The sequence below is a fragment of the Lathamus discolor genome, chromosome 3 (assembly GCF_037157495.1).
Source record: "Lathamus discolor isolate bLatDis1 chromosome 3, bLatDis1.hap1, whole genome shotgun sequence".
NCBI classification, from domain to species: domain Eukaryota; kingdom Metazoa; phylum Chordata; class Aves; order Psittaciformes; family Psittacidae; genus Lathamus; species Lathamus discolor.
The window spans coordinates 137,075,071-137,102,134 of NC_088886.1; the positions used below are offsets into that span (position 1 = coordinate 137,075,071).

At 56.5% G+C, this 27,064-nt stretch overlaps 2 protein-coding genes across 7 annotated transcripts; both read left to right on the forward strand.

The window, feature by feature from the left end:
• The first annotated feature begins 1,950 nt into the window (after nt 1-1,950).
• On the forward strand, nt 1,951-6,230 carry NPM3 (nucleophosmin/nucleoplasmin 3). Its single transcript, XM_065672932.1, has 6 exons — nt 1,951-2,057; nt 3,821-3,906; nt 4,577-4,696; nt 4,917-5,010; nt 5,405-5,537; nt 5,650-6,230. The coding sequence occupies exons 1-5, from the start codon at nt 2,024-2,026 to the stop codon at nt 5,509-5,511; spliced, it is 441 nt and encodes a 146-aa protein (XP_065529004.1). The 5' UTR covers nt 1,951-2,023; the 3' UTR covers nt 5,512-5,537; nt 5,650-6,230.
• Nucleotides 6,231-17,697: 11,467 nt separating this feature from the next.
• On the forward strand, nt 17,698-26,854 carry FGF8 (fibroblast growth factor 8). Of its 6 annotated transcripts, none has more exons than XM_065672933.1 (6): nt 17,698-17,973; nt 18,601-18,768; nt 18,868-18,904; nt 20,921-21,101; nt 25,291-25,397; nt 26,454-26,854. In XM_065672933.1, exons 2-6 carry the CDS (start codon nt 18,737-18,739, stop codon nt 26,739-26,741), a joined length of 645 nt encoding a protein of 214 aa, XP_065529005.1. In that variant the 5' UTR covers nt 17,698-17,973; nt 18,601-18,736; the 3' UTR covers nt 26,742-26,854. The 6 variants fall into 6 exon arrangements, with proteins under 6 accessions (XP_065529005.1, XP_065529010.1, XP_065529006.1 ...); XM_065672938.1 differs by having other exon boundaries at nt 20,954-21,101; XM_065672934.1 differs by having other exon boundaries at nt 18,604-18,768.
• The last annotated feature ends 210 nt before the right edge of the window (nt 26,855-27,064 follow it).

The window sequence follows — 27,064 nt, forward strand, 5'->3', positions numbered from 1 at the left end:
TAGGCTTTTATCTGTGCTGTTGCTTTTCAGGGGCAGGTATTTGATGACCCTTCAGGGTGGCAGTGACCTTTGTGGTTGTCTCTTCTGTGAGTATTGCCAGTTGAACTTCACCTGTTTGAAAACAAAAGCAGTTCTTTTAAAGGTGGTTTCCAGTTTCTGTCAAAGGCAGTGTGTGGCAGCAGTGCTCATTTGTCCCTTCCTCATTACTTTTTGTCTTGCTGGCTGCTGGCTTGAGGCTGCTGAAGCTCAGAGGAACCTGACCGCAGGAACATGGGGAGAGGTGAAGTGACTTGAGGGTTATGCTGTGTGCAAGGGGCAAACATTGAAATTCCACAGTCTGACCTTGGTTGTACATCCACACAGTTTAACTGGGAGAAGCTCCTGAGACAGCTACAGCAAGTAGCTTCCTGTATGTATAAAGTTGACAGCCAGGCAGGAGGGCTGAGTCAGGGTTATGAAAAGCTGTGTTTTCCCAAGGTTAGCTCACAAGTGTTTGTCCACGTGCTGCAGAAGAACAGGTTATGCAGTTCAAAAGCTGTACATGCCAACTAAGCAGGGAAATCACTTAAAAACTTCTAACCCAGTATATGTGTGCTATGTTAAAATGATAGTTGTTCACAAATACCTACATGCAACACATGATGAATCTTTGTTTCTTGAAGCCTATTTCACAAAGTTACAGCAGAAATGGCAGTGTCAGTTGGCCTGTGTCAAACACAGGATTGGATTCTGTTGTTGCACCAGAACATTTCCCAAGAAAGGGAGTGGGAGGCAGAAATGAGCTCTCTTGCCTGCCTCGTGGGCCGCTAGCCTGATGGCTGCAGAGAGCAACTACTGCAGAAGCACATGAGCACACTTGTATAACCCTTGCTGCGTGAACACTTGTATTTTTGCCTTTTTCTGGCACCAGGTTTGGCTTTTCAAACCTCTTCAACTGTGTTTTTCTTGAACCAGCTCCAGCTGGAGCAGAGGAAATGGGTGGCTGTGGAGGTCTCCTCTACCGTGGGAGCAGAGCCAGCTCCTGATGGGCAGCGTGGTTTGAGTTCAGCGTTAGTGGGGTTTGTTTTAATTCAGCTGCTCCCCCACTGCATCCCTGCAGCATGGCCCAGGCTGCTTCCCTTTCAGCTTTGAAAGACCAACCCAGGCCTCTGCTCCCTGTGTTGTGTCTTGAAGCAGGATGTTGCCTCTGTTCAAGGGCTCCTGCACCACAGTCCCTGGTGCCAGACTATTCTGCTGTTGTCCTCACCTAGGCTTAGAGATAGAGATGAGCAGATCCCTCTGTTATGCCCCTGCCTCGGTCCCTGTTTTCTGGACCACTGCTACACTTCTTCAGGCTCTCAGCTTTCTTACAGCCCTTCCTGTATCTTCTCTCAGTGTCTAGGAAAACTGGTGCCCTGGAGCCAGGATGGTGACCTGGTGAAGGGCAGTAGATGGACAGCTGCTAGTAAGGGATACTCTTCCACTCTGCCATTTCCATAGCCAGCAGTGTGGTCAGAAAATACTTTGGCTGAAGGCCCAGGATGGGCTGTAAAAAGATGTGGTGGTGTCTTTCGTGTCCTAAGTGGCTTTTGGGCTGTTCAACCTCCTCACAAAGTAAGACACTCCCCCTCACAAATACAGACCCTCTCTCCTTCCACCATTCCCCCTCCTGCCTGCCCCACAGAAAAGCCTTCCGATGAAAGTGTCCGGTTAGCAGGAACAGTCATTAGGATCGCGCTGGGTTAATAACGGTTACGCTTTTATAGAAAGGAAATAAAACGCTATAGCAGCGGCATTTCACCGACTGACCCCCTACATGGAGCGAGTCCTTCCATAAAGACCCCCTTCACCTTGTTGCTGCCAGTGGGGTCCCCCTCGCAGGATGCCGGGCGGAGCTGCGTGCGGGACTCCTCGGTTTGGTCGCCCTCGGGCAGGGGCCGGGCCGGGCCGGGCCATGCCGGGGCGGGGCGGCAAAAGCGATGACGGCTCAGCACGGCACGGCCCGGCTCGGCCCGCCCCTCTCTCATCTCTGCGCTGCCGCCTCATGGAGCCGCACGTCCCCGGCAGCGTCCTCTTCGGTGAGTGACACCGGGGGCCGCGGGGGAGGGAAGTGGGGATACGGGGAGGGGGTGGTAGAAGGACTTGGAGTTGGGGGGACGACATGTGAAGGGTCATAGATGGTGGGGGGGAGTAATAGACCAGGAACAGGAGACACGCGGGGTGGGGAGGGTGAAAGAGACGGCGGGGCAGCAGACATGGAGGGGATGGGGGGTGGGAGAGACACGTGGGGGTAATAAATGGGGTCAGGAGAGAGACGGAGGAAGGGAGAAACGAGTAACGAGAGTGGCGTGGAGATGAGGAAAGACACGTGGATGGGAATGGGGAGAGGGGGGAACACGGGGGGGGTAATAGGGACCCGGGAGGGGCAATAGAGAGACACGGGGGGGGGGGGGGGGGGGTGAGTGGGGGTAAAAACCACATGGTTCTGGAAAGACTCGTAGAGCGCATTGCTGAGCCTTGGAGGGTAAGATCCGTGCCGGGGGAAGTTGGGGAACGCACACGGCAGGACACTCTGAGACACGTGGACACGTGTGTAGGGCCGGGCATGGGGTGAGGGCCCCCAGCGAGCTCCCGTAGCTTGGTGAGCTGGGTCCGGGGCAGCGGGACACGTGTAACCGGCCTGGGACGGAGCGGACACGTGGTGGGGTTCCTGGGCCGGTTTGAGGGGAGCCGCGGACCGTCTGGGTGGACTCGTGGGGGTAGAAGGCTACGAGCAATGGGGTGGGGGAGGCCTCGGCTCTGGACGGCCTTTCCCGTTCCTCCGCTTGCTCCCTGCGCTCCCATGCCTGTGTTCACGGGCACGGAGCCGCGTCCCTCTCCCATCTGGGGCGGGTTTTGCCCGGGCCGGGCCACCCCGCACACGAGGCCCTGCGCCGCTCACAGGCGGGAGTGCGAGCGGCTGCCCTCAGCCCAAAGCGTGCCCAGCCGCGCGGCTCGGGAATGTGGAACGGCCCCCCCCAAACCCCCCTTTTGAGTTTGGTCATTGCCCTGGTGATCTTGCGAACAAACAGCAGGGATGGGAAGAGGTCCCGCCTGGGGCTAATTCCTTTCTCTCCCCCCCCCCCCCCCCCCCCCCCCCCATTTCAAATGCCGGGTCTGGTATGCAGGGCTCAGCTCTGTTTTTCCTGATCTGCTTCACATCGGTGAATCGTCCTGCAACAAGCAAACACACCCAGGGGACTGCCATTCCTTCCTCCACATGGCCAGCCGAGTCCTCATCATAAGAACCAAGGACAAAATTTTGCATCTCCCTTGGTTTTGTAGCTGTTTGGAGGAGTATGTAATGAAATCCCTCTCAAAACTTGTCTTGAGGGACAGGGACTCCAGCTCCTTGCACCCTGGCCCAGCACCCTCCCCTGGGGTTGTTCCTCATCAGGTCTAATGCTCTGTGTCTTTGCCCCCAGAGCAAATGTTCTGCTGAAGGTGGGGGGAGTTGAGCCTCCTTTCTGGCTGCTCCCATCATCCACAGCCATGTATGTGATCTGGTTTCTCTGCTCTCTGGAGGAGATGAGCTCTGCCCTGCCTGTGCTCGGTGGCCTTGGGTGCCCCATGGCACCCCAGTTTGGGGACATCAGGTTTTGTCCCTGTGTGGTGCTGAGCCAGGCACATAGTTCTTGGGAACATTTTATCCTGGAGACCGGAGGCTGCTCCTGAGGATGATAAATCAAGTGGTTTAGGGATGCCATGTGCATGCCCAGCAGAGGCTCACCTGGGAACTCTTTGCTGTGGTGCCTGGGACTATGTGATGGCTGCTGCAGCTTTTCATATCTTCTCTTTCTAGGCTGTGAGCTGACTGCCAGTACCAAATCCTACACGTTTCAGGTGGACGATGAAGATAACTCTGAGCACATTTTGGCCCTGTCTGTGGTGAGAGAAATGAGAGTTAACTATGCTTGTTCTCTCCCATAGTGACCCACAGCCTCGCACCCCCTTCCCAGGCTCATTCCCCCACCCCAGGCTGGGCTGGACCAGGGGACTCCCTTCTCTGAGGTCCCAGCACTGGCTGTGCTGAGGGCAGGACATGGGGCTGTGATGTTTATCTGTTGTATGGAGGTTCTTGAGTAAAGCCAGTGGTGGCAGGAGGCTGCTCAGCAGAGGAATACTGTAGTTGTGGTGTGAAGGAGTGTTTTTTCCTTGTCTTTGACCTTGCTGGAGCTTCTTACTAGAATATGCCCTCCCCACCAGCTGGGTCCCTGGCTTGTTGCTCTCTAAGCCCTGATTGATTGAGGGGCTTCATCCCTGGCTCTCTCTGAGGGATGTTTTCTGTCCTGGGAGGTGCTATTGTGGATGAGATAGGCAGAAAATGCAGCTCAGGTGCCATCACTTGAGGTGGTTACAGTGTCCCAGCTGGGAAAGCCACAGAGCCACTCTGTAGGTGGTCAGAGGGACATTGCTTGGCGAGCTCTGTGCTCTCCCTGTTCTGTGGAGCAGCGCCCTCACACCATGGCAGCTGGGCTGGTAGCATTACTGACGGTTGCTTGTCCCATGGAGAGCCCCTGGGAGAGAGCAGTAGTTGATGATCTCCATTTCCACCCAGGTCTGCCTCACAGACGGTGCCAATGATGAATGCAATGTGGTGGAGGTCGTTGGGCGAAACCACAAGAACCAGGAGATTGCTGTGCCGGTGGCCAATCTGAAGTTGTCATGCCAGCCCTTGGTAAGAGCTTGTTTTAAAGACTCAGGTGGGAATGGCTGTAAGGAACTGGACATTTCTGAATGTTTGTGGACCTCTCCCCTGGGATGCTGACCATGAGCTGGTCTGCAGCTCACAGGGAAATGCCCTGGGTCCCATGGGAGAGGTGCCATGCTGGGGACTACAGGATATTCTCCTTTTTAGCCTCTCCCCTTCACTCAGCTCCATCTCTGTCTCTTTGCAGCTCAGTCTGGACAACTTCGAGCTGCAGCCGCCAGTGACCTTTCGCCTGGCAGCAGGCTCTGGCCCAGTGCACCTCGCTGGCTGGCACAGGATAGGTGAGGACTCCGATGGTGAAAGGCTTTGGGGAAGCAAGGGGTAATGAAAGGCCCCCACCAGCATAAACACTGCCTGGGGAGCCCCTGTGAGATGTGCTCAATGCCTCCTTTGGGCTGGTTCCCCAGGGGCTGTCTCCATGCGGGGATCCCTTCCCTGCCATAAAGTCTTGCATGGGAAAAGGGGTCTGGGTGACCAACACTGTCCCCTTTTTCAATGGCTGTCTCTCACCATCCCTGTCTAAGACCTCTCTCCAGCTGCGATACAGCCGCTCACCACAAGCTGCTGTTAGATCTGCTCCAGTGCTCTTTGGACTGTTCTGCTCTTGGAGTGTTTTGGGGGTCAGCTGTTTTTGCAGACATACATTGGAGTGTAACAGTTACCTGTGTGTTCCAGTGCACAGGGAAGATTCTTCCTTTGAGGAGGATGATGACTTGTCTGACGAGGAGGAGGATGACTTGTCTGAGGAGGAGCTTCCTCCTATCAAGCCAGCCAAGAAGTAGAGGAGGAAGCAGTAACTTAAGACAAGGTGAGGGGCCAGGCAGCCTCAGAGGAAGGGTCTGAGTACCTGGTGTGGCAAGCATGGGTAGAAACTGGCCTGCTGCAGGAGGCTGCTGGTCTCAGTCTCGTTCTTCCTCTAGGTACTCACAGGGACTTCTCTCCCTGGATGATGTTTACCTCGGACACCTCTTGCCGGGACCTCAATGTTTGCTGCTTTGTTTTTATTTTGATTTTTTTGTGTTGTAACTTTTTGGGAAGCAGGGGCTGCTCCCAATACTGGGGTGTCTCCTTTCCCACAGCCCTGGGAGGTTGATCCCAAAACTGGAAAGATGCTGCTGGTATAATCTTTCTCCCCCATCCCTGCCCTGGGAGTCAGGGATGCAGGAGGTGATACTTACCCTGTGCCTTTTTGCTGTCCTGGACCTCTGCTCTGTGCACCCCCTCTCACTGGCTTTGGAATACCTGTCTTGGCCCTTTCCCCTTACAGCCAGTGGTCAAACAGGCACCTTTACTGATTCTAGTGTGTTTGCTTTTCTTTACTCACAACTTGATGGGGTTTATACAGTTGAAAATATGAAGCTGGGGCCCAGGCTGTGTCCTCAATTGCATTTATGGTGGGGTGGGAGCTCACAGCCTATCTGGGGTTTGGTGGGAGGTTCTGTGTCAATCTGCTTTGTAAAGAACTGGTTTTTATGCTCTCAATAAAGGTCTTATACATCAAGTCTGGAGCAGGGTCACTGCTGGTTGGCGGGTTCCTCCCATCTCCACTGCAGTGGGAGATGCTCTTCTGTGTCCATTCCCTGACCCTTGCTTCCCTTGGCAATGCTGCAGAGCTCCCAGAACAGATCTGGGGGCTCCTCTGTCCCACAGGAGCTCTACACGCTTCTGCATCATGAGCCCAGCTCAGTGCAGCATCCAGGATACCAAGGGAAGAGGCAGAGCTGCTGGTAGCTGTATGGGGCAGGGACCAGCTCCACGTGTGCTCCCAGAGTGACCAGCTTAGCAACACCCCCTTGGTTTGGGACACATGGGCCGTCGTGCTGGGCACGGTCATGGTAAAGTCCTCACTGTGTTGCTCTCACCCAAGCAGTGTCCTGCGGACGGGTGACACATCAGTGCCTGCAGGGCGTGGGGCAGGTCTGAGCTCAGGCCTTTGCTGGGGACTTGTGTCCCCAATGTCTGGGTAGCTGGAGAGGGTTTCATCCTTTCTGTGCATCAGGCAGGTGGGACCTCATCCCTGGGGGGTTGGTCCTCAAATATTTCCCTGGCAGTTTCCATGCATCTCATCTTCCATCCTTAAAACATGGGAGCCTATAAAGAAAGATGGGGAGAAACTTTTTAGCAAGGCCTGTTGCAATTGGGTGAGGGGTGATGGTTGTAAACTAAAACGGGACATTCAGGCTGGACCTGAGGAAGAAATTTTTTACAGTGAGGGTGGCAAAACACTGGCACAGGTTGCCAAGAGAGGTGGTGGACTCACCATCCCTGGAGACATTCAAGGCCAGCATGGATGTGCTTCTGGGCAACCTGATGGATGTAGCTGAAGATGTCCCTGCTCGTTGCAGAGGGGTTGGACTAGGTGACCTTTGAAGGTCTCTTCCAACCCAAGCTATTTTATGGTTCTATGACGCTATGATCCCTGGCCCACGGGTTGATGCCTGTCTCAGTCCTTATTTCTGACACTGGCTATTGTCCCCGAAAAGCACCACGTACTGTTCTGCCTTGCTGGCTCTGTCGGGACAGTGAGTTTCTCACCTGCGTGGACTCCAGAGGAAATCCTCCAGGGCGGCTCCTCAGCTCTGGCTCCATCCCACACTGTGAGCTGGGCCGGTTCTCCCCTCTGGGACTTGTGTACCACCTCTCCGCCTCCCCACTGTCCCTTATGGACCCAAACAGCCCTTGACCAGCAGGGAGGGCAGCTTTGATGCCCCTTGCCGCAGAGGGCTGCTGCCCCCCCAGCCCCGAGGCGTGGGGCGCCGCTAGGTGGCAGGCGGGCAGCGCGGCGGGGCTCAGCGGAGGCCGGGCCCGGGCAGCCCCGGCAGCGATCCCAGCCTCTCTCGCTGCCTGCCCGCAGGCCCTGGGACGCAAAGGGCGCCTAGCACTGGTCCCGGGATGGAGCGGAGCGCCTGCGTCTGGCCCTGCGGAAAGGGTGGGTGCTGGCGGGGAGAGGTCACATCCCCAGGGAAGTATTGCTTCTCCTGGGACCATAGGGTGCCTGGGCATGGTGGTCTGTGCTCTGTTCGATCCCCAGGCAAATATCACTGCTCTGGGAATGTTTAGGGGAAGCAGCACAGTTTAGCAGCCTTGCTGAGAGGAGATGTAGGAGTGCTCTGCCGAAGGCTGGATGTGTGTTTGAGAGGTGCCAGCAGGGCACAGCACACCAGTGCCCTGCTCTGATGGTGCAGGAGGGGACTTCAGGGTAGTTTCCGCTCCCATTGCAGGGGGGTTGGTGCTAACTGATCTTAAGGTCCTTTCCAGCCCTACCTAACCATTCTGTGATTCTATGATTGTAGGGAGCAGAGCTGTGGCTCTCTCAGTGCTGGGATGGTGCCCAGCCCCTGCCAGGGCTGGCACACACACGACCCCGCAGATCTCCCTAGCTGTGTGCACAGAAAGGGATCAGGGCTAATTTATCTGCTGAGCCTGGGTCCTGCTTGCTCTCAGTGAAGGTGTAGCTTGGCTCAGGGGAGATAAGGGCCGGTAGATCATCTTTAACAAGGTGCTCCTGGAAGGGTGGGCAGGGAGAGCGGCTGGCTCAGAGCCCTGTGGGGAGGGAGTGGGCACAGCTTGGCCTGGCAATGGGGTATGGCTGCTTCATACAGGGTGGGAGAGGCAATACTGGGTAATGGGAAGCAGCATTTGACCTCTGAAATAGTAGAAGGAGATGGTTTAAGGTGCTCGTTTCCTTAGGGGCATCTAGGTAGCTGGGACAAGGTGCTGTGACAGGACAGACAGACCTTCCAGTGGGCAAAGGTGGCACCATAGGGGATGTGGTGCTGGTGGCAGGAGGCATCAAGAGACCAATCTTGTCCACCCCACTGCGGGATCAGCCGAGCCTAAGGCCTCACCATGAGCGCTGCTTGGTCCCCAGCACTGCCACAGGGTGGTGGCAGGGGAGAGGGAACACCCCAGTCCCAGAGCGGGCAATGGCAGGGGCTGGGAGTGTTGGCACTGCCAGGCCCCTTTCAAAGTGATGTGGGGGGATTTGCTCCCCCCTCCTCAGCAATGCCACAGCCTTGATGTGCTCAGGCTGGGGAGAGGGAGAGAAATGCTGAGATAGCAGGAGGCTGGGAGGGGGGATGCACTCACACACAGCGCTTAATGGGGAAGGATGGGATTACAGGGGTCACGCTAGGTGAGCAGCTTCCTTCGCGGAGCTGATGGTATCAAAGCAGGTGCCCCCGGCTGCAAATACCTTGGGCAAACAAACAGGGCTGTCTAAGAGCAGGTGAGCTCGGACGTGGCCAGGCTGGGGGGTGCTCAGGGATGGCGGGGGGCAGGAGGCTCTCTGTGCATGGCGAGTGAAGCGTGGGGCTCCTGGTGTGAGGGCTGCCTTATCTTGCATAGGGTGAGGGGAAGAGCTGTGTGTCTACATATATGTGTGGGCTTCCCATGCTGGAGATGCATATAAGGGTGCAGAGCCCCTCGCTCTCCCATGAGATGATGGAGGTACCGGTACCCAGGCAGCCAAATGATGCACCAACCCAGGTGATGGCGCTGGGGTTGCTCTGGGAGGTGGTTGGCTCTGAGCATCCCTCCTTTCTGCTGCCTTCAGTGCTCTGCATGCTGACATTACTGGCCCTCCCTGCTCCAGCAGCGATGGGAACCCTGTCTGGGCTGTGCAGCAAAGAAACGTGGCTGTAGCATGGCTCAATGTGGAGGTCACCATGCATGAACACCACAGCCATGCACCCACACTGCTGCTCTCTCCATAACCCTCCCAAACCAGCTGCTGCACCCAGTGAGAGGCTTGGGCTGCTCGCTGCAGGGTCTGGCTCAGGTACAAGCCCCACTGTGCCAGGGTTTGGCTCCCAGAGGATGCTCTGGTTTCAGAGGTCAGGTTTGAGTTGCTTGCCCCGGGATGGTGGAGCAGGATGTGGAGCTGCTCTGCTGAGTGTGGCCAGGGAGCGGTTTTCCTTGTGGTGCCCCAACCATCCTGCCCCTGCAGTTTTCTCGCTGGGTTTCAAATCTCCAAGGCTGGGAACACAGCCCCAGGGCAGCTGAGAGAGCTGTAACCGTGCTGTAGGTGGGGCTGGTCCCCTGCTCCATGAGCTCCCTGTTGCCGGTCCCCACACTGAACTGGAGTGACACTGTCCCTGCCCGGGCTGCGGGGGAACAGTGGGATACCCCTGGAGATGCAGCATCCCCGTTATCACAGGGCGCAGGGGCTCTGTGAGATGGGGCAGAAAGCTGTGGGGTGCGTGGCACCTCCGTGGCAGTGTAAACCAGGACAAGGTGTCCTGTTCTCTGTGGTGTTAGCTGATTCTGCTCTCCCTGTGCTGTCCTGCCGGGCAGTGGGCACAGGTACCTCTGCTGTTGCCTCACCCCACCTTAAAGGTTAGGGCAGAGCTGAGCATTGCAGCCAAAAAAGGAGGCAGCAGCATCTGGAAGGGCCAGGCTGCTGACAGTTCCCATCCTTTTCCTGTCAAGATGCCTTGCAGAGGGAAACGCTTCTGGTACACTGTGTCGAGCAGCCCTATCTGATGGAGAAGCTGAAACTCAGATCCTGGCTCATCTCCTGCTTGCTGGTGCTCATTCATGTGCTGGGACTTCCCCAGGGTGCCTTGGTGTTCATCCCACCGACTGCTCTGCAGGAGGAGGAGAGGCAGCTCTTGGCTCCACAGTGGGTGCCAGGGGCTGATTTACCATGGCCGCTCCCAGCTGCACATCCCAACACTGGAGGTTGCTCATGGCCAGGCTGTGATAGCTGCTCAGTGTGTCTGCTTGCAGTGGGGACACGTGTCCCCAGCTTCACAGCACTTCCCAGAATACAAGGTGTGGGGTGCGTGTCCCCATGAAGGTGCTGCTGCAGCAGCTGTGGCTTCATGGTCTGCAGTGCGTGCACAGCAGAAGGTGTTGGGGGAGCACGGGGTGACACTGGAGCAGGGATTGTGCCATGGTTTGAACTCACAGACGCATAAAGCGTGTGCTAGAAGTGAACATGGTTGGGATGTGATAGAGAGCCCCGTGCAAGGCAGGCAGGGTGAGGCTCCACCGCAGCCATCCCGCTCCATCCCTCCCACATCCCCAGTGCAGCCCCACATCAGGATGCAGCTCCACAGCTGCAGCCGAGATGCGTGGAGGTCCTGGCCTCCAAGCCCTCCGAGGTGCAAATCTAAATGCTCTGGCCTGGGCTGTCTCTGACACTGGCAGAATGGTCACTGCTGGCCACACATCCCTGCCAGGGCTGGTGCGACCCGGGGACAGGGTCTGGCCAGGGAGGCACATTGCTGCAGGGAGTGCAGGGACCTTGTGGTCCCCTGTTCCCAGTGCCACCGGTGGCAGAGCCTTAGGCTGGATGGGCAGGACGTGGCCTCCATGGTGTCCTTACTGGCGATGGCTCTGCACAGGGGCTGTGGGACAATCCACACCCCCTCCATGCCTCCTGTTCTCCTGACAGGCTCTCTGGGGGCTAGGAACCCCCAGACTGCAGCGCGCAAGGTTTTTGGGGCTGGATATGAATGGCTGTTGCTGGCAAGCAGAGCAGAGAATGAGGGGAGCGTAGGGAACAGGGATCTCGTCTGCGGCATGTCTGCCCTGCTAGACCCGGTTATTAGCTCATGGGGGAAGGCGGCATGGTCTAGTGATGGAGCTGGGCCCCCAGGAGATGAGATTTTGGCTACTGAGGAAAAAGTGGGAGCAGAATCTTTGGAGGCTCTTAACTCCCATCTGAACCCCCGGGTGCTTGTTCCTGTGCCTAGGCTGGCTCCCTGCAACCCTGACCCATCCCTGTACACCCTGGAGAAGGTGTTAATGCCATGGTGGGAGCTTGGGCATCTTGTGCACGCCATGACTATGATCCAGGATGGTGTGAAGTCCCCTACTATAGCTTGTGCCTGGGAGAAAGGAGTTACAGGCTGCCTGCAGTCTCTGGCTGTGGTTATGCCTGGGGCCACTTGTTCCACACCTTCCCAAAACAGAGGTGTGCAGGGTGGCACAGAGACCAGACATGGCCGTGGGCATGGGAGCTGGAGAGGGGCATGGTCCCTGTGCCAGCCAGGAAGGGGTGGGAGCTATAGGGCTGACAGGAGCAGGAGGGCTGGACTTGGACAAGGGATACAGGGGGGTCCATAGGAATGGCCATCAAGGCAAGGAGCTGCAGTCAAGCTGGGGGAGCAGCAGGTGCCATGGGGAGCATGTTCACTCTTGTTGGCCCTGCCACCTTCCCCTGTCCCCCCAGAGCCATGTGGGGTGTCGCGGGGGCTGGCTCCCCAGGGCCAGGGTCAGGAGGAGCTGCAGCTCTGCAGGGCTGGGATGTCAAAGGGGCCATAACCCTGGTGTTTTGCAAACTCCTGGGGTCAGCAGTTCAGCTGCCACTGACACAGGGGCCCGCAGACACACATGGGCATTTTGGGTGGATGCTGTAAGCAAACAAACGAAGGTAGAGTTACAGCTGATGGACAGACCCCCACAGCCACTGCTGTTGGTTTTAGGCTTAAGCCCCCTCGCATCCCACACACGGGGAGCAGGAGTCCTTTCCTAAGAGAACCCGAACCAAAGCCACATTGCCTGGCCCAGCTGAGGGAGCCGAGGTTGGAGCTGGGCAGCAAAGGGCCAGCATTTTGCATCTCTGCCTCAGATCCTCATGGCCCTGAAGGAGCCTCTGAGCCTGTCCCACAGAAAGGACAGTGACCCCCAGCACCGAGTGACGGCTCCCAACCTCCTGGGTGGCCCCCTCCCACCCAGCCTGGCTGTGACCCCCCTTCCCAGCTCTGCTTGATGGTGTGTGGCTGGAGACCCCGAGCAGGGTGCTGCTGCTTGGGCTGGGGCCACAGTGCTGGGGCAGTTGTGCCAGCGGGGAATGCCTTGGGACCAGGTCTTGGAGATGCTGTTTGGTCTGTGCAGTGAGGTCAGGATTAGGTGGAGCTGACTAAACACAGGAGTACACACAGCCTCACCCACGTCCGTGCGTCTCACCCCTTTCCCATGCACATGTGGCATGGCCATTCCTGCTCAGGTTGCTCATTCACTGACCCCTCTTAGATGCACAGCAGATTTGTACAAAAAAGCTCAACCTTGGGTTTAAATGGTACAGGGTTGGGGATGCCACCTTCTCGCTGAGCTGCTCCCACATCTACTGCCCTCACTGCGAGCCTTCAGTCTTTGTTTCTGGCTTGCCTACCTCAAGCCCTGCTGTGGGACTCAGTGTGGACCCCTTCCCAAGCTGGGTGGCTGCAGAGCCCTCCCAGTTCTCTCTCCATGCAGACGGATGCAGCCTGGGAGTGCGTCTCCCTTTCAGTGCCCTCCACAAGGCTCCTGGCCTTGCCAGGCTGTGCCAAATCCTCACCTCTGTACCTGGCTCACCTCCAAGCCTCTTACATGCAGTGGGTGTGGGTGTCAGAGATGAAAAAAACACTGGTCTCATCAGAGCCAAAGGTAGCCATGAGGTGGAGCCTTGACATCAATGGCAAATCCATCCGTGTATCCATGGACTGCCCTGGATGAACTTCTGCTCTGTCTGGGACCAGGAGTGAAGCTGCCGTGTGCTGAGCCACCCAAGGATGCCCCTACCATACTGGTAGCCCTGCTGGTGTGAGTGGTGAGCTCTCCTCCAAATCACCCAGCCTGGGTGGAAAGCAGAGCCTAGATTTGACTCCTCTGATCCACAGGAGCATCACTGCCCGGGAAGGCAGCACAGGGTCACCAGAGGGTGATGGAGCCAATATTGACACTAGCACTTCCAGGAGCTCAGCCTGAAGTTATGGAACCAAAGGCCACGTTTCGAGAAAGCTGCTTGGCAGCAGGAACAGGAGGTGATGAAATGGTCTCCAAAGGGCAGAGCAGGGAGCCCAGGTCCCTGAAACAAAGCTGTGGGAGCAGACAGCTGCAGAGGGAGCTAACAGCACCATATCACCTGGGTTTGTCCTGCATAGGGGTGGGCACAGCTCCAAGGGGCTGTGATCAGAGCACAGGGGTAGTCTCCTGGCCTGGAGTTCCCACCACCCACAAAACTGCTGCTAGTAATTGAATAGAGAGGAGAATTAATAGCGAGTGGGCTCTGTCTGCCCTCCCCGCTCCTCGTTTGCCCTGGGGCTGCCTTGGCGCTGTGGGTAGCGAAGACAAGGTCATTCCCATGTAACACATCCCGGTGGGGTTTGGCCAAGTTCCTTCCCTTCGGGAGGGGGGCAGGTTAATGGTGAGTGGTGGGATCGCCCCGGGCTGCTCTGTGCTGCTCAGCCATGGAGGAGCTGCTGTTGCCTCTGAAACGCCCCATTAATGCTGCGGTCCCTTTTTGAAGGATCAGCAGGCAGGGCAGGGGGTGCTGGGCCGTGGGGCTGGGAAGGGTGAGGATGGAATGGGTTAGCGTCCCTCTGGCTCTGTTGGGAAGCCTTCACATGTTTATTTTGGTGGGGGCAAAATCTGCCTTGTGGCCAAGCATCCTCCAGGCATGGCTGTAAAGTGCTACAGGATCCTGGTAATCATGGCTCTCCATCATATGGTGTTGGAGGGGAGGGAGATGCTTGGGTGCAGGAGAGTGCTACCCGCGCTCTGGTGTTCTCTTCTTTGTGCTAACCCCAGCCCCATGCCAGCAACCCCACTGCCTGTTCCCTTTCAAAGGCAACCGCGCTGCAGTCTCCCGGAGCCCTGTGTGCCTGCAGAGGCAGAACTCCTCGCCCTCCAGCAGGCTCAGTGTTGCAGGTGCTGCTCTCCTCCATCAATCGGGATTAGCGCTGTGGTCCTGTCTATGTCCCTGGCCTGGCAGGAGCAGGGAACTGTGCCTGCCGGTCCTTCTCTGCGGGTGGCAGCAATGTCCTGGTTGCTCCTCCGACTGATCATTTCCTCTAGTAAAAAGATGTTCAAGCCAAATCTCCTGTGGGTGTTTTTCTGTCTCCTCCTCCCCACAAATCCTTCCAGCCTCCTCTTGTGATGTGAAGTCCCAGTTTGTCTCAGTTTGCCCTTGTCTCCACTCACCTGCTTTTGGACAGGTTGCCCCCAAAGCTAGGGTTTGTGTTGCTTCCCTTGGCTTTGCCTTTCTGAAATTGATGCCAGTAGGGAGGATTTAGGCTGATGCTCAGGGAGGAGCTGCTAACAGCTGCAACTTGCTGGCTTTGACCTCTCATGGAGAGCAGGGCCTTGAATTGCCCTGCAAGAGGAGAGGACTGTCTGTGGACCACTTCTGACCTGGGCTGGGCCAAACAGGGATGATGCCCTAGAAGAAGCAGGCTGGAAGCTGGAGCTGGGACCTGTCTGTGTCCTGCAGACGTGCAAACGGACATCCTGGAAGAGAGCAGGGGTGGTGCTGGGGTGGTCCTAGCTCCGGGATGTAGTGCTGAGGGTCACAAGGAGAATGGGGAGAAGCCCCCACAGCAGCTGCTGCTCTCTCTTCAGCTTCTGCTGCCCAGTGGCACAGGCAGCCCCCTCCAAGGTCTCACAATCCCTCTCCTGCTGTCTCTTTCATCCCCTCAAATCCTCTCCCAGTCTGCTCACTGCCACACTGAACTTTAGGCTGCTCCAGGAGCTGCCCCTATGGCTCCCAGCTGCCAGGAGGCTTTATATAGGTGCGAGGGGGAAGTGGAGGTGGGGAAGGTTTGAGAGGAAGCCTGGACGCCCAACAGGCTGGGACAGACATCTCCGTGTCCTGGTCCCTCTCTTAGCTCCTGCTTCTTGGTGTTGCAGCCCCCGTGGCACCCTCAGCTTTATGCAAAAAGGGGTGAGAGGTCTGCAGTTCACATCTCTGGTGTTCAGTGCTTCATCTGCAGCATCTAACATCCCTGAAGACGTAAAATACACGAGCTATTCTCTGAGGGTAACACACTCCTGTGCCAGCCCAGCCTATCTGCTGAAGAAGGTAATGGAGCAGCAGGGTGGGATCTGATGGGACCATGCTGGTAGCCTTCTCCAGGGATCACAGCCTGATGGCTGCCTGGAGCTCTGGGGACACAGCAGCTCCCCAGGTCTTTCGGCGAGGAGGGGATTTCTCCCACCAGCTCCATAGCAGCTGGTCTCAGGAGTGCAGGGCTGGGGTTTCTCTGCTCTGCAGGAGAGACAGACCAGCCATCTAGCCTCAGCGCCTGGGGATGGAGGGGACCCTCACCCCATGGGCTTAGCTCCAATAGCCTGCAAAGGAGCGGAGAGTCAAGCTGACGTCCCTTGTGCTGCCTTGCACAGGAGAGAGGCTTTCCCAAAAGGGTTTGGTTTTACTTAAAAAAACAAAAGCATGGGGGAGGTTATCATTTTGGATGCAAATATGGGTGACCCCGCAGTGGGTTGGGAAGCACTGACTGGAGAAGGCAAATGCCTCTGTACACCAGACCTCCCTGCAAGCGAGCCAAGTCAGGAGCAGAGGTGGGATGAGCCCAGCAGCCGTGATGCTGCCATCACCAACCTGCTTGTGTCTCTCCCTTGCCCAAAGGCGGGGTAGGGTGGGAGCTGTGGAGCCTTTGGCTGTGGCCGAGGAAGGCTGGCAGGAGCATCGTCTGTCATCTGCTGTCAGGAGGAGTGTGGCCATCCCTGGGTGATCCCGCAGTGGCTTGATTACAGCCATGACTGGCACTTGAGCCTGTTTGCTGAGGGCAGGGGGCACGCGGGGCTGTCAACTCGCCGCTGCCTCTGACCCCATACAGGGCACCATAAATCTCCCTGTTTAAGGCAGCCTGGGCTGTTCTGGACACGGTGGTGTTGAACACAGTGTGCAGCGTACAGAGTAATGCACAGCCCAACACTGTGCCCACCAGGGGTAAAGCAGGGGTTGCCCGCTGGTGAGAAAGAGCAGCATCTGGAAAACAGACAGTACCTAAATACCTTTGGTTTTTCTATGTAAAAAAGCAAGGATTGCCTGAATTTAGAGCATTGGGAATACCTAAGTGCTGCCTGCTCTGGTTTTGCCTGGCTTTCTTTAGGCAACCTGGAGAGGTGGATATGGGGACCCACCTCACCCATTCTGTAGCACATCAGCTGTTCCCACAGCCTGACACAGTGGGTTTTTCTCCTGAGCGTGTGCTGGACTGATGAGCTGACTGTGTGCTTCCCATGGAAACCCGCTCCTGCTTCAGCTGGGCACCTTCAGTACCTATTCTGCCTGTTTCTGTGGTGCTCCCAAAGGCTTGGCCCAAGACTTCTTTTAACATGCAGGAAAACCCCTCAGAAACTTCCTTCCAGCCATTTGCACTGAGAGAAAGGGAAGGGAAATGCACAAGGGACAGATTTCATGGGAGATTTTGGCCAGAACAAGGCAGTTGCCAGCCCTGTGCTGTGCTCATTCTGAGGATACCGATGCAGGGCTAGTTTTCTCCTTGAGCCCTGCGAGGCCAGCGCAGGGATGGGGCAGTGCCCGGGCTCCACTGCCTGCCTGCAGCACCCCGTGACAGTGACAATGGTGTGCAAGATCAGGTGAGACCCTCAGCATCTCTGAGAGATCCATCCCGGGAGGTGACTGTAGGCAGTGTTTTGGGGTGAAACGCAGAGTGCGCAGTGGGCAGAGGTCCAGGGCATGCATCTGGGGCTGCCGGGTGCCAGAGCAGGGAGGAAAATGTGAGCTGTATGTCAGTGTGTGTGTGAGAGACAGAAATGTCCTGCCACTGCAGCTGGCATGTGCCTATGTGTGCTAGGTGAGGGGGGTATATTTGGGGGGGTAAAGGGAAGCAAAGAGGAGCATGTGTGTCTGTGCTGGAGGGTGCAAAGTGCCGCATGTGTATTGGGGGTCTGTGTGTGTGAGGGGTGTGAATGTGATGAAGAGGGCTGAATGGAAGAGGCTGTATGCGCGTGCAGGGAAGGTCTGCACGGGTGTGCGTGTGAGGGCTGCGTGCATGCATGCGTGTGCAGGAGGGCTGCACAGGCGTGTGCAGGGCTGTGTGCGTGTGCGGCGGTGCAGCCCGCCGCTCTGTCACTCAGGCCGGCTGACAGGAGCTGCCTCTCCAGCGGCGGCAGATAGCGCTGATTGCTGATTCGAGGAAACAAAATAGCAATTGTAATTATGGGCTCTGATAAGATAAAGGAGGGCGCGGGGAGCGCGGGGACCGGCAGCGGGGCACGGTCGGCAAATTAGCAGCTGTCACTCAGCGCCGAGCAGGCGGCGCCGGCCCCGGCCAGGTACCGGCCCCGGGGGCCGCCCGCCGCAACCCCGCTGCAGCCCCCGCCCCGGTGCGCAACAGGTGGCGGGGCCGGGAGCGCCGGGGCTCGCCGGAACAATGCAGCCCTCGGCGGCCCTGCCCGGGCTGCGGGGCTGAGCCCCGTCCCGCCGCTGCTGCCGCCCGGCCCCATGGCCCCGCACCGCCGGCCCTAAGGGCTCCCGCCCGCCCCACCAGGTAAGCGCCCGGAGGGATGGTTGGGGGGGGTCCCCGCTGCCCGTTCCCCTCCCCGGCTGCGGTATTTGCTCAGCCTCGCTCCCCCTCGAAACTGCTCCATCCCCCCGGTAATCCTTTTAACGTCTGGCACGTCCCGGGAGGGCTCACCCGCTCGGTCCCAATCCACAACGCGCCCGCGGAGTAGCGAACCCACAGCGGGGGAACCGCGGTCCCGCCGCCCCTTTCTTCCCCTCCCTCCCAGCCCTTCAACCTCGCTTTACGGATGGAGAAACTGAGGCACGGGGCGGGGAGGGCGTCCCGCCGGCGGCTGGCCGCGGAGCCCGGCCCTTAGTGCCAGCCCCGAGCCCGGCGACACCTGGCCCGCCGGCCCTCCGCTCGGCAGGTACCGCCGGGCTGGGGCGGGGAGCGGGGCCGGCGGCCCGGACGGGCTTCCCCCTGCTGCAGCGGCGGCCGTCCCCCGGCCGCGCCCGCCCCGCCGTCGGGGCTGCGGGCCGGCCTCGCCGGCTCCCGGGGCGGCAGAGGGGCCGCGGAGCGGGGCGGGGGGCACCCCGCGGCGGGGGGCTGCCGGCCGTGCGCCCCGGGGGCTGGGCGGGCGGGCGGGCTGGCGGGGGCCTTACCCCTCTGTAGCAGCTTGTGCCCTCCTTTCCTCGGGGCGAGGACGCGCCGCAGGGAGAGAGGAGCCGAGGCAGAGCAGCGCCGCGCCCCCCCGGGCGCTCCCCGCCGCCGCCGGGCCCCGGACTCCCGGCCCCGCACCGGAGCCGCGATGGACCCCTGCTCCTCGCTCTTCAGCTACGTGTGAGTACCGGCAGCCCCGGCCCTCCCGCCCCGGGCCCGCAGCCAACCCCCGGCTCCGGTTCACACCTCTCTACTGCTTTTCTCTCTTCCCCCTCCCAGGTTAATGCACTTGTTCGTCCTCTGCCTGCAAGCCCAGGTAAGTGCCCTCCGGGCAGCCCTGCTTTGTTCGCCCCCCGGGGATGGAGGGTGCCCCGCGGCTGCCGCCGAGCGCCCCGGGCTCTGCAGGGAGGGACGGAGGGAGGGAGGGAAGGAAGGAGGAGGAACGGTTGAAAACCCAGGAGACAAAAGTGGCCCGGCTGTAAAAAAGCCGAGGCCGAGGGGGGATACCCCGAGACACAAAATAAGATGCGGAGGACTCGGGCTGCGAGGCAGAGAGCACCCGGGGCTTCAAGGAATTGCGCAGGGTTATTTTTAAGCAGATTTAGGTCTCGTCCGCTCCAGCTCTAAATGGCATCACGGATGCCCCCGTTCCTCTTCTCTGTTGTGGCATTTTTCTCCTGCACTGCTTCATCCCAAAAGTAAAGAGTAGCTAAAAAGGGGAAAAGAAACCCCCCAAAACCTCACTGAAAGGCGCAGGTTCTGATCCAGCTTAAAATTGTCAGACCTCAGCGTCGCTGGTTTGTATCGCCAGAGACATAAGTGTCATGAATAGATTAAACAGCCCGGGCAGAGTTTGTACGGCACCCACATACCAGCCTGCTGGGAGCAGTGCGCCTTCAAACCGGGGTGAAGTCCCCCTTCCCCCGAGATCACAGGTGCAAAAGCTTTGTTTAGAATGCTCTTTAAGCTGCTTCTTTTTATTTTCCTGGAAGCTTGGGGAAAAAAAATCTCAAGTTTCCAGCCGAAAAGCGAAGGGAATGAAGCGCTGGGAGTGTGCAGTTGTATAAAAACATAGCTGTAATATTTTGGAGTATGAGATGGAGACCAAATAGCAGCATGGCTAATGACCTCTCCTCCACATGGTACCCTCATCAGAGCCGGGGAGAGAATCCTGCTGCATTATCCAAAAGCCGTCTATAGGAAACACACATGCACAGGCGGAGAGATGACATTGTCAAGGGGAGATATCTCTATAAAGCCAGCTTTGGGAGAGCAGTGGCTTTTGCTTTTATTAGGTTTTTCTGTTGTTGTTTAAGTCGGGAGGAAACCTTCCCATTTGACGTGGGGGTGGCGGGGGGTAGTCCCAGCCTTCTGATGTTGAAAGGAGCGATCTCCTAACATTTGCTCAGAATACATCTTTATAAATGTCAGGGAGCAGCGAAACTTTCCAGACTTAAAAGAGGGATTTGGGACGAGGAGGGGAAAAAGACTTCTGTGCAAGCTCGTGAGCCGCAGCTGAGGGGGGAGCAGGTTTGGCTGCTCATGAAAAGCATTTAAAGCCCAGGAGCAGCAGTGTCGGGTCTGGAGGAGTTGGGCTCAGGGCTAATGGGTTTGGTGTGCCAGGGCTGGGGATAACCCCGGTGCTGACACCAAGCAGCTGACTGTGGACAGGGCATGTGTTTGCATGGGTAGCATGTTGGTATCCTTAGGTTATTATGCCACAAAATACCTGGGCAGGGGCATGGTTTTCTTGTAATTGTTATATCTTGTAGCTCTACCTTCTCTGTATATAAGGAGTTTAATTAGTGGGGTGCTTGGGAACAAACAAAGAGCCTGGGACCCAGAGGAAAGACAGCTTTTGAAACTGGTGGGGCAGAGGCTGGGGTATATATCTGAGGCAGCTGAGCAGCGGTACACTCCTGCAGAGGCAAGATGTGTGGAATGAACATGCCGGCCCCTTGAGGATGGCAGCCCAGTGCCACCCTGCATGCTTCCTCTGGATCCCTTCCAGCTCCAAGCTTGGATGCCCATCTTGGGTACCCCAGTGCCAGCTGGCACCCACTGAGCCCTGCCATGCTCCCAGGTCACTCGCATTCTACTACTTAAGGCATGTCTGTAGCGGGCACGGCTCTGTAAAGGGCAATTGCTGCTGTGTCCAGAGCTTAATGCTCCTTCTCCCTGGAAGGCTCTGCTGGTGCAGGTAGCACTGTGGTCCCAGCTCGTGCTTCCCTGCAAAGCCCGGCTGGAGGCCGGTGATCTCGGCTCAGCCCATTTGCCCCTCTGAGGAGTAGAGATTATAATGGTGTGTTGTATATTTTTTAATTTCCTAAAGGTAACTGTTCAGTCCCCACCTAATTTTACACAGCATGTGAGGGAGCAGAGCCTGGTGACGGACCAGCTCAGCCGGCGGCTCGTCCGTACCTACCAGCTGTACAGCCGGACCAGCGGGAAACATGTGCAGATCTTGGACAACAAGAAAATCAATGCGATGGCAGAGGATGGGGATGTGCACGGTAAGGACGTGCGATGGAGGCGGACGGGGGGGAGCTGGGGAGGTGTTCACAGCCCAGCGTGGCGATTGATGATTTCCGTCCTGTTTGTTAGCCAGAAATCATTAAAATCGTTCGGCTTGTGGGGGCTTGTAAAGGGAGAACATAGGGGTCAGCAATCAGCGGCTCTGTGATTCAAGGTGAGGGCAGGTTCTCTGTGCTGAAGGAGGGGATCGGTATCTGTGGGGTGGGCTCTGCTCCTTTCTTTTTCATTCTTGGTTTGCACCTGACTCGGAGGGCTTGGGGCTGTGATTGTGATGAGCAGCATCAGTCATTTCAGCCCAGCTCTCTTTGCAAGACTGGGAATCTCTGAGACTTCCTTTTGGAGATGAAATAGAAAGGAAAGTTGAAAAAGAAAAGGCAGGGGGGAAGGGTGTGCGGTTGCTTTGGAAGCCTTCCCAAAACTAGAATTGTCCAAAGTGGCATCATTTTCCCAACGTGTCCCCTCCCTCTTTCCCTTCTCAAAACTAATTCCAAGCAGAGGGTCATCGAGGCAGTTGGCTGTGGGTGATGATGCTGTGGAGACAAAGCAGAGGGACTCTGTAAGCACAAAAGCCTGTGTTATGCCATGGCCCTGGCACCCCCTCCCCAAAATCTCCACCAGCCCTGGGGCAGGGGGACCGATCCCTCTGCTGGGGACACCCAAAGCCCAAATGCTTTGGTAGCATGTGCTAATGACACATTGGGATGGTCAAAGGCTGCACTGGGGTCAGCGGGGCCAGAGAGCTGCTGGGCAGGCTGTGGGAGGCCTGATCCTGCACCTGGATCAGTGCACTATGTAGCACTCGTGTGTGTCCTATGTAGGAATCACGACTGTTTTTCTTTGGTATTAGCTGTGATTTCCCTTTCTTGCTTGGGAGATCAGTAGAAACACTTTTCTTCCTTCCTCTTCTGTTTTTTGTGGGTGTTTTCCTTTGCTTTGCTGAGCATTTCACACTGGACGCGAGCAGTGCAAGCGCAGCATCCGTATGGTATTCCATACATTCAGCATTAATCTTCCAAATGAATTATTCCCACCCTGGAGCAGCTCCGGCTTGAAAGGGCATTAGCTAATTTCCCAAGCAAAAAAGAATCCCATCTCGGTTTAGATCTATAATGCTTGGATTTTAAAAAGCTGTTAGTGCATATTTAAGTAACGACCAGGTTTAAATAAGGCCAGGAGGAGGGGACTGGTGGTGGCTTGAAAAACTCTATTAAAACGTAATAAAGAAAGGTTAAGCATTTGAAGAGCTAAGGAGGAAAATGAAGACTGATCTAAACCAGAAAGAGAACAAGCAGTTTTTCAGATGTAAAGTTTTAAAAGAGTTGCAAGTCTGTAAATGTTAGAATAGAGGTTCAGGATTGTTCTATATGAATCTCTAGGGAGGCCCCCATGTCTGGAAGAACTATTAAAACGCTTCTTACTTTCACCTTTTTTAACATTTCCTGAATACTTTCTCCTCTTCACAGTCCAGTTGGGGGATCAAGTGTGTCTCGCTGCATTTTTTCAGTATTTACGTAGCCACTTTCCCTTCAAAGTTTGAGCATGAAACATAATTTTACTGGGATAAATCTGTCACTTAAGGGAAAGAATAGAATTAAAAATGTTCGGCTCCCTGCCCCCCCCAAAAAATAAAGGAATAAAATAAGAAGAAAACTGGCCCAAAATGTTGTTTAGAAATGCACTTCTGCAGCAGAACCCCCGCCCCGAAGCCTTCCTCCTGCCTTTTTTTTATCTCATTTTTGGGGGTGGGCGTGTAAAAGGGCTTGATTTATTTTTGCAGATGACCCCTTTCCCCACACTGACATTTTTACAGCTGACTTAACATGGAGTCCGGTGTTCTCTGTTATCTGTCTTAATTGTCAATATGTGATTGACTTTTTTAATTCTAAGGGAAGGTGGGCAGCCGGTGCAGCCCAGCTCATCCCTCCTGGGCTCAGCTTGCCACCAAGCAAACCACCACTGACCACAGCCTGGACTGAATCCCTCTGAGCGGCTGGGAATGCTGGCACAGGTCCCTGCTGACTTGCTGGTTTCATTTGCACCCCGGCTTTTCCGCTGGCTGGGGATGGGATTCGCAGGGTTCGTGGGTTGCCTGCATGAGTCTAGGGGTGCAGGTCCCCGAGGACAGGTTGTCCTTGTCCTCCATGGCTGGTGGTGACAGAACATGCTGGCTGAGCTCGCGCAGGGCAGCAAACCCGGCCGGGGGCTGTAAATCACAGCTGCTCTTTGAAGAGGGAAAAAGGAGGAAAAAAAAAAAAAAGAAAAAGGCCAAAAGAGATGGGATGTGCATCTTTAAAGGAGGGTTTTGTGCTCGCTGGGGCCTCCCCGCTCCCTCCCACCCTCCTCTGTCCCTCCCTCCTCGCTCTTTCTGTCTCGGAGAGAAAAATCAATTCTCCTCAAACCTTTTACTGCCTCCGTGATCAATTCCCCCCCCTCGCTTTCCCCAATATAGATAAATAGGGGATCACTGTCTCAGTGCTTCGTTTGCAGAGCGCCACAGCTCCCGTGGTTGGTTCTGGGGACGCTGGGTGTGTGCCAGGCTCTGGGTGTTGGTGCTGGTGTGGCACAGCCTAGAGTTAGCTCTTCCTGAATGTCTCAGTTCTGAGTCCAGTCTGTGCCTGCCTGGCGGCTCTGGGCACAGGCCGGTCTGGGGATGAGAGATGCTGAAGTGTGACACAGGCAAGGAAGGAGTGTGGGAAGAGGGTGCCTGCATGTGCATTGGGCCTGGCTTCAGTTGGTCCCAGCAAATTTTAGAATACCCTTTCCATTGCTCAACTCGGCTGCTGCCAGCAGTGCCCTCAGCCTTCGTGCTATTGACCTCAGCAGTGCCCATGACATGAAGGGTGCAGTATCAGGGCATCATAGAGACAGAGAGAATTCAGTTTGCTTCTCTCCGAGTGTGACTTAGGCTCATTTTAGCTTGTGCATGTGCCCACAGCCATCTTCTGCCATTCAAAGCATCCTCCCGCAAAGCCACCTGCTCCAGAGCCACATTGCTGCCCTCACTGGGCCTTTCCAGTGGCTGAGCATTCTGAGGTAGAGATGTGCAAGTCATGGTAGACCACAGTCGTGGGGAACCAAGCAGCCCTTGTGCAGAGATTGGGAAGGAGAAATAAGGCATCAGTGGGCTTATTCCCATAATAAGGCTATAGACTTGGAAGCTCTGCAGGCTGTGCTCTGATTTCCTTGCCAAATTTCACTTGTGGCACATTAACAGCTTATGGCTGATGCTGAGCAAGAGGTGATGGTGGCGAGATAGAACAGTCCTGGCTGGCTTTTCAGTGCCATCAGTAAATCTTTGGTGCTTGGCACAGCCCTTTTGAGGTGCGAACGGGTAGCCTCCATCCTCACTGGGGCTTTCCCCGGGGAGAGGAGCTGGCTCTGGGGACAGCAGCTGCAGGGCTGGAGAGAAGGATGTCCTGTCCCCATCCTCCCCCTTCCCTGGGGATGGATGGGCTTCGGGGCTCGGGTTCCCAGGGCGAAGGCAGGGAGGGAAGGTGACAGGTCTATTTATAGGCAGCCCATCGACCCGGCGATTTGCATAGCTCCTTCGGAAGTCAATCGATGCCTCCATTAAAAAACGAGACCAAATCAATACGCCCTCTCGACTCGTGCAAAGGTGAAAGGCATTAAAAGGATGGCCGTACCCTTCACGCCTCCCCTGCCAGCTGCAAAGTCACTGCTCCTCCTGCAGCCCTGCCCCGGTGGGGAGACATGGAGTGGTGTCCCCTGGGCTGGGGGCAGCTGGCAGCACGCTGTGCTTTTCCAGAGGGTGCCTGCCTCCTTGCTGCCTTGGTTTGCAGCGCAGCTGCCTTGCTCTCCACTGGCTGCTGTATGCCCTCCCTCCCTTCTGTGACATCTTTGTGGCACCCGAGCCACTGAGCCCTGTAGAGTGAGGCAAGGCAGAGCTATTCCCTCTAAAGCAAGGCTCAGGGTGGCAAAGGGATGTGATCAAGGTCATGCAGGGACACAGTGGCAGGGTAGAGGGGCTGAGGCCGACTCTTTACCTTGTGCTCTTGATTTCAGGGCTCTCTCTGACACAGTCATCAGAGAGCATGTGCCCACAGTGCCCCGTGTCAGGGCACAACACTAGGGTCTCCATCCCTGTGCCTGCCCCATCCCAGAGCCCTTCTGATCTCCCTCTCTCTTTCTTCCCACTGCTTTCCCCAGCCAAGCTCATCGTGGAGACAGACACTTTTGGGAGCCGTGTGCGCATCAAGGGGGCAGCCACAGGTTTCTACATCTGCATGAACAAGAAGGGGAAGCTGATTGGCAAGGTACGGTCCTGGGGTTGAGGGCAAGCTGGGGAAGTGCTATGGGCACTGAGAAAGTGTTGCTGGCAGAGGAGCCCTTACTGGATATGGAGCCTGTCCACGGGGATGGGGAAGCGAGATGGGGATGCGGGGAGCTGAGCCGGAGCACCCATTTGGAGGGCAGAGCATGAGCTGTCCTGCAGCCTGGGCAGCAGGAGGGAAGGGCAGGAGCGAGGGAGGTGGGCGGGTGCTGTGTGGGGAGCATTCCTTGGATCTCCCCCAACAAATAGGCGGATTGCTGGGCTATTCTCCCTGATTACATGGTACAAGTGCCAGGAATGTTAAGATGTTCCGTGGGGCTGGCCCCAAAGCCGGGCTGTTAGTCACGCTCCCTCTGAGCCTCCATGCACCCTCCTCAGGAGCAGAAGGGGCTGGATGTGTAGCATCCTGCTGGGACAGCAATTGTCTGGGAGGTTTTTCTGTGGCAGCTCCTTTCCTGAGGTTGGTTGACTCAGGTTCCCTCCCTGGTCTTGCTGATGCCTGTAATGGGGCGGAACTCAGCCCCCAACTGCCTTTGTGCTCCCTGCATCTATGGGCACTGTCCTCATGGACCACATGTCACTTCTCCAGCCCCTTGATGCCCCTCCTATATTGAAGACTGCAGAGGGGTTAGGATGGGTGGGTGAATTGCCACTGAGATGTAGACTTTGCTTATGGTCATGCTGGCAAGGGAATCAAGCCCCTGGCATGGATGGGGACATGATAGGTGTGGGCAAAAATCCCACTGTATAGGTGCAGTGGAAGTGAAGGCTGGGAGAAGCTGCATCTGGGCTTGCAGCCCAGTGCTGGCATCATGATGGGAATGCGAGCTGCAATGAGCAGCATGCCTGCTTGCTGCAGTTTTCTAAGGAAAAGCAGATTTTGGGCAATAGTGCCTGTTAGAAGTGGTGGGAAAAGTGAGCCCTTGGCTGCCCAGCAGAACTGCAAACCTTGCTGCCACACTGGTCAGTCCAGCTCGAGGGAGAGAAAAACCGCTGTGACCAAGCACAGGTCAAATATCCCCCTCTGTCCCTTCCTCAGAGCAATGGCAAAGGCAAGGACTGTGTCTTCACGGAGATCGTCCTGGAGAACAACTACACGGCGCTGCAGAACGCCAAGTACGAGGGCTGGTACATGGCCTTCACCCGCAAGGGCCGCCCGCGCAAGGGCTCCAAGACCCGGCAGCACCAGCGGGAGGTGCATTTCATGAAGAGGCTTCCCAAGGGCCATCAGACCACCGAGCCCCACAGGCGCTTTGAGTTCCTCAACTACCCCTTCAACCGGAGAAGTAAAAGGACTAGAAACTCCAGCTCCAGGGCAGGCCCTTGATGTGCCTGCCTCTGCACCTCTCCTGGAGGACTCTCCTCTGAGCTTGGTGGACTTACATGTAGAGACTTTCCTATATGGGTATTAAAAAAACCAAAACAAAACAAAAAAAAAAAGAGGGGGAGAGGGGGGAGGATAGCAGATTACCTGCTTTAGTTGTTGATAATTTGGGGGTGGGGGGTGGGGGTGTTTGTTTTTTACAAAAAAAAACAAAAAAAACCAAAAAAAAAGGGCAAAAAAAAATGAGAGTCTCTATTTTTGTACTCCAGCTTTAAAAGGAAACAAAACATTCAAAGACTGGTGAAGGGGGAAGAGCCCTTCACTTA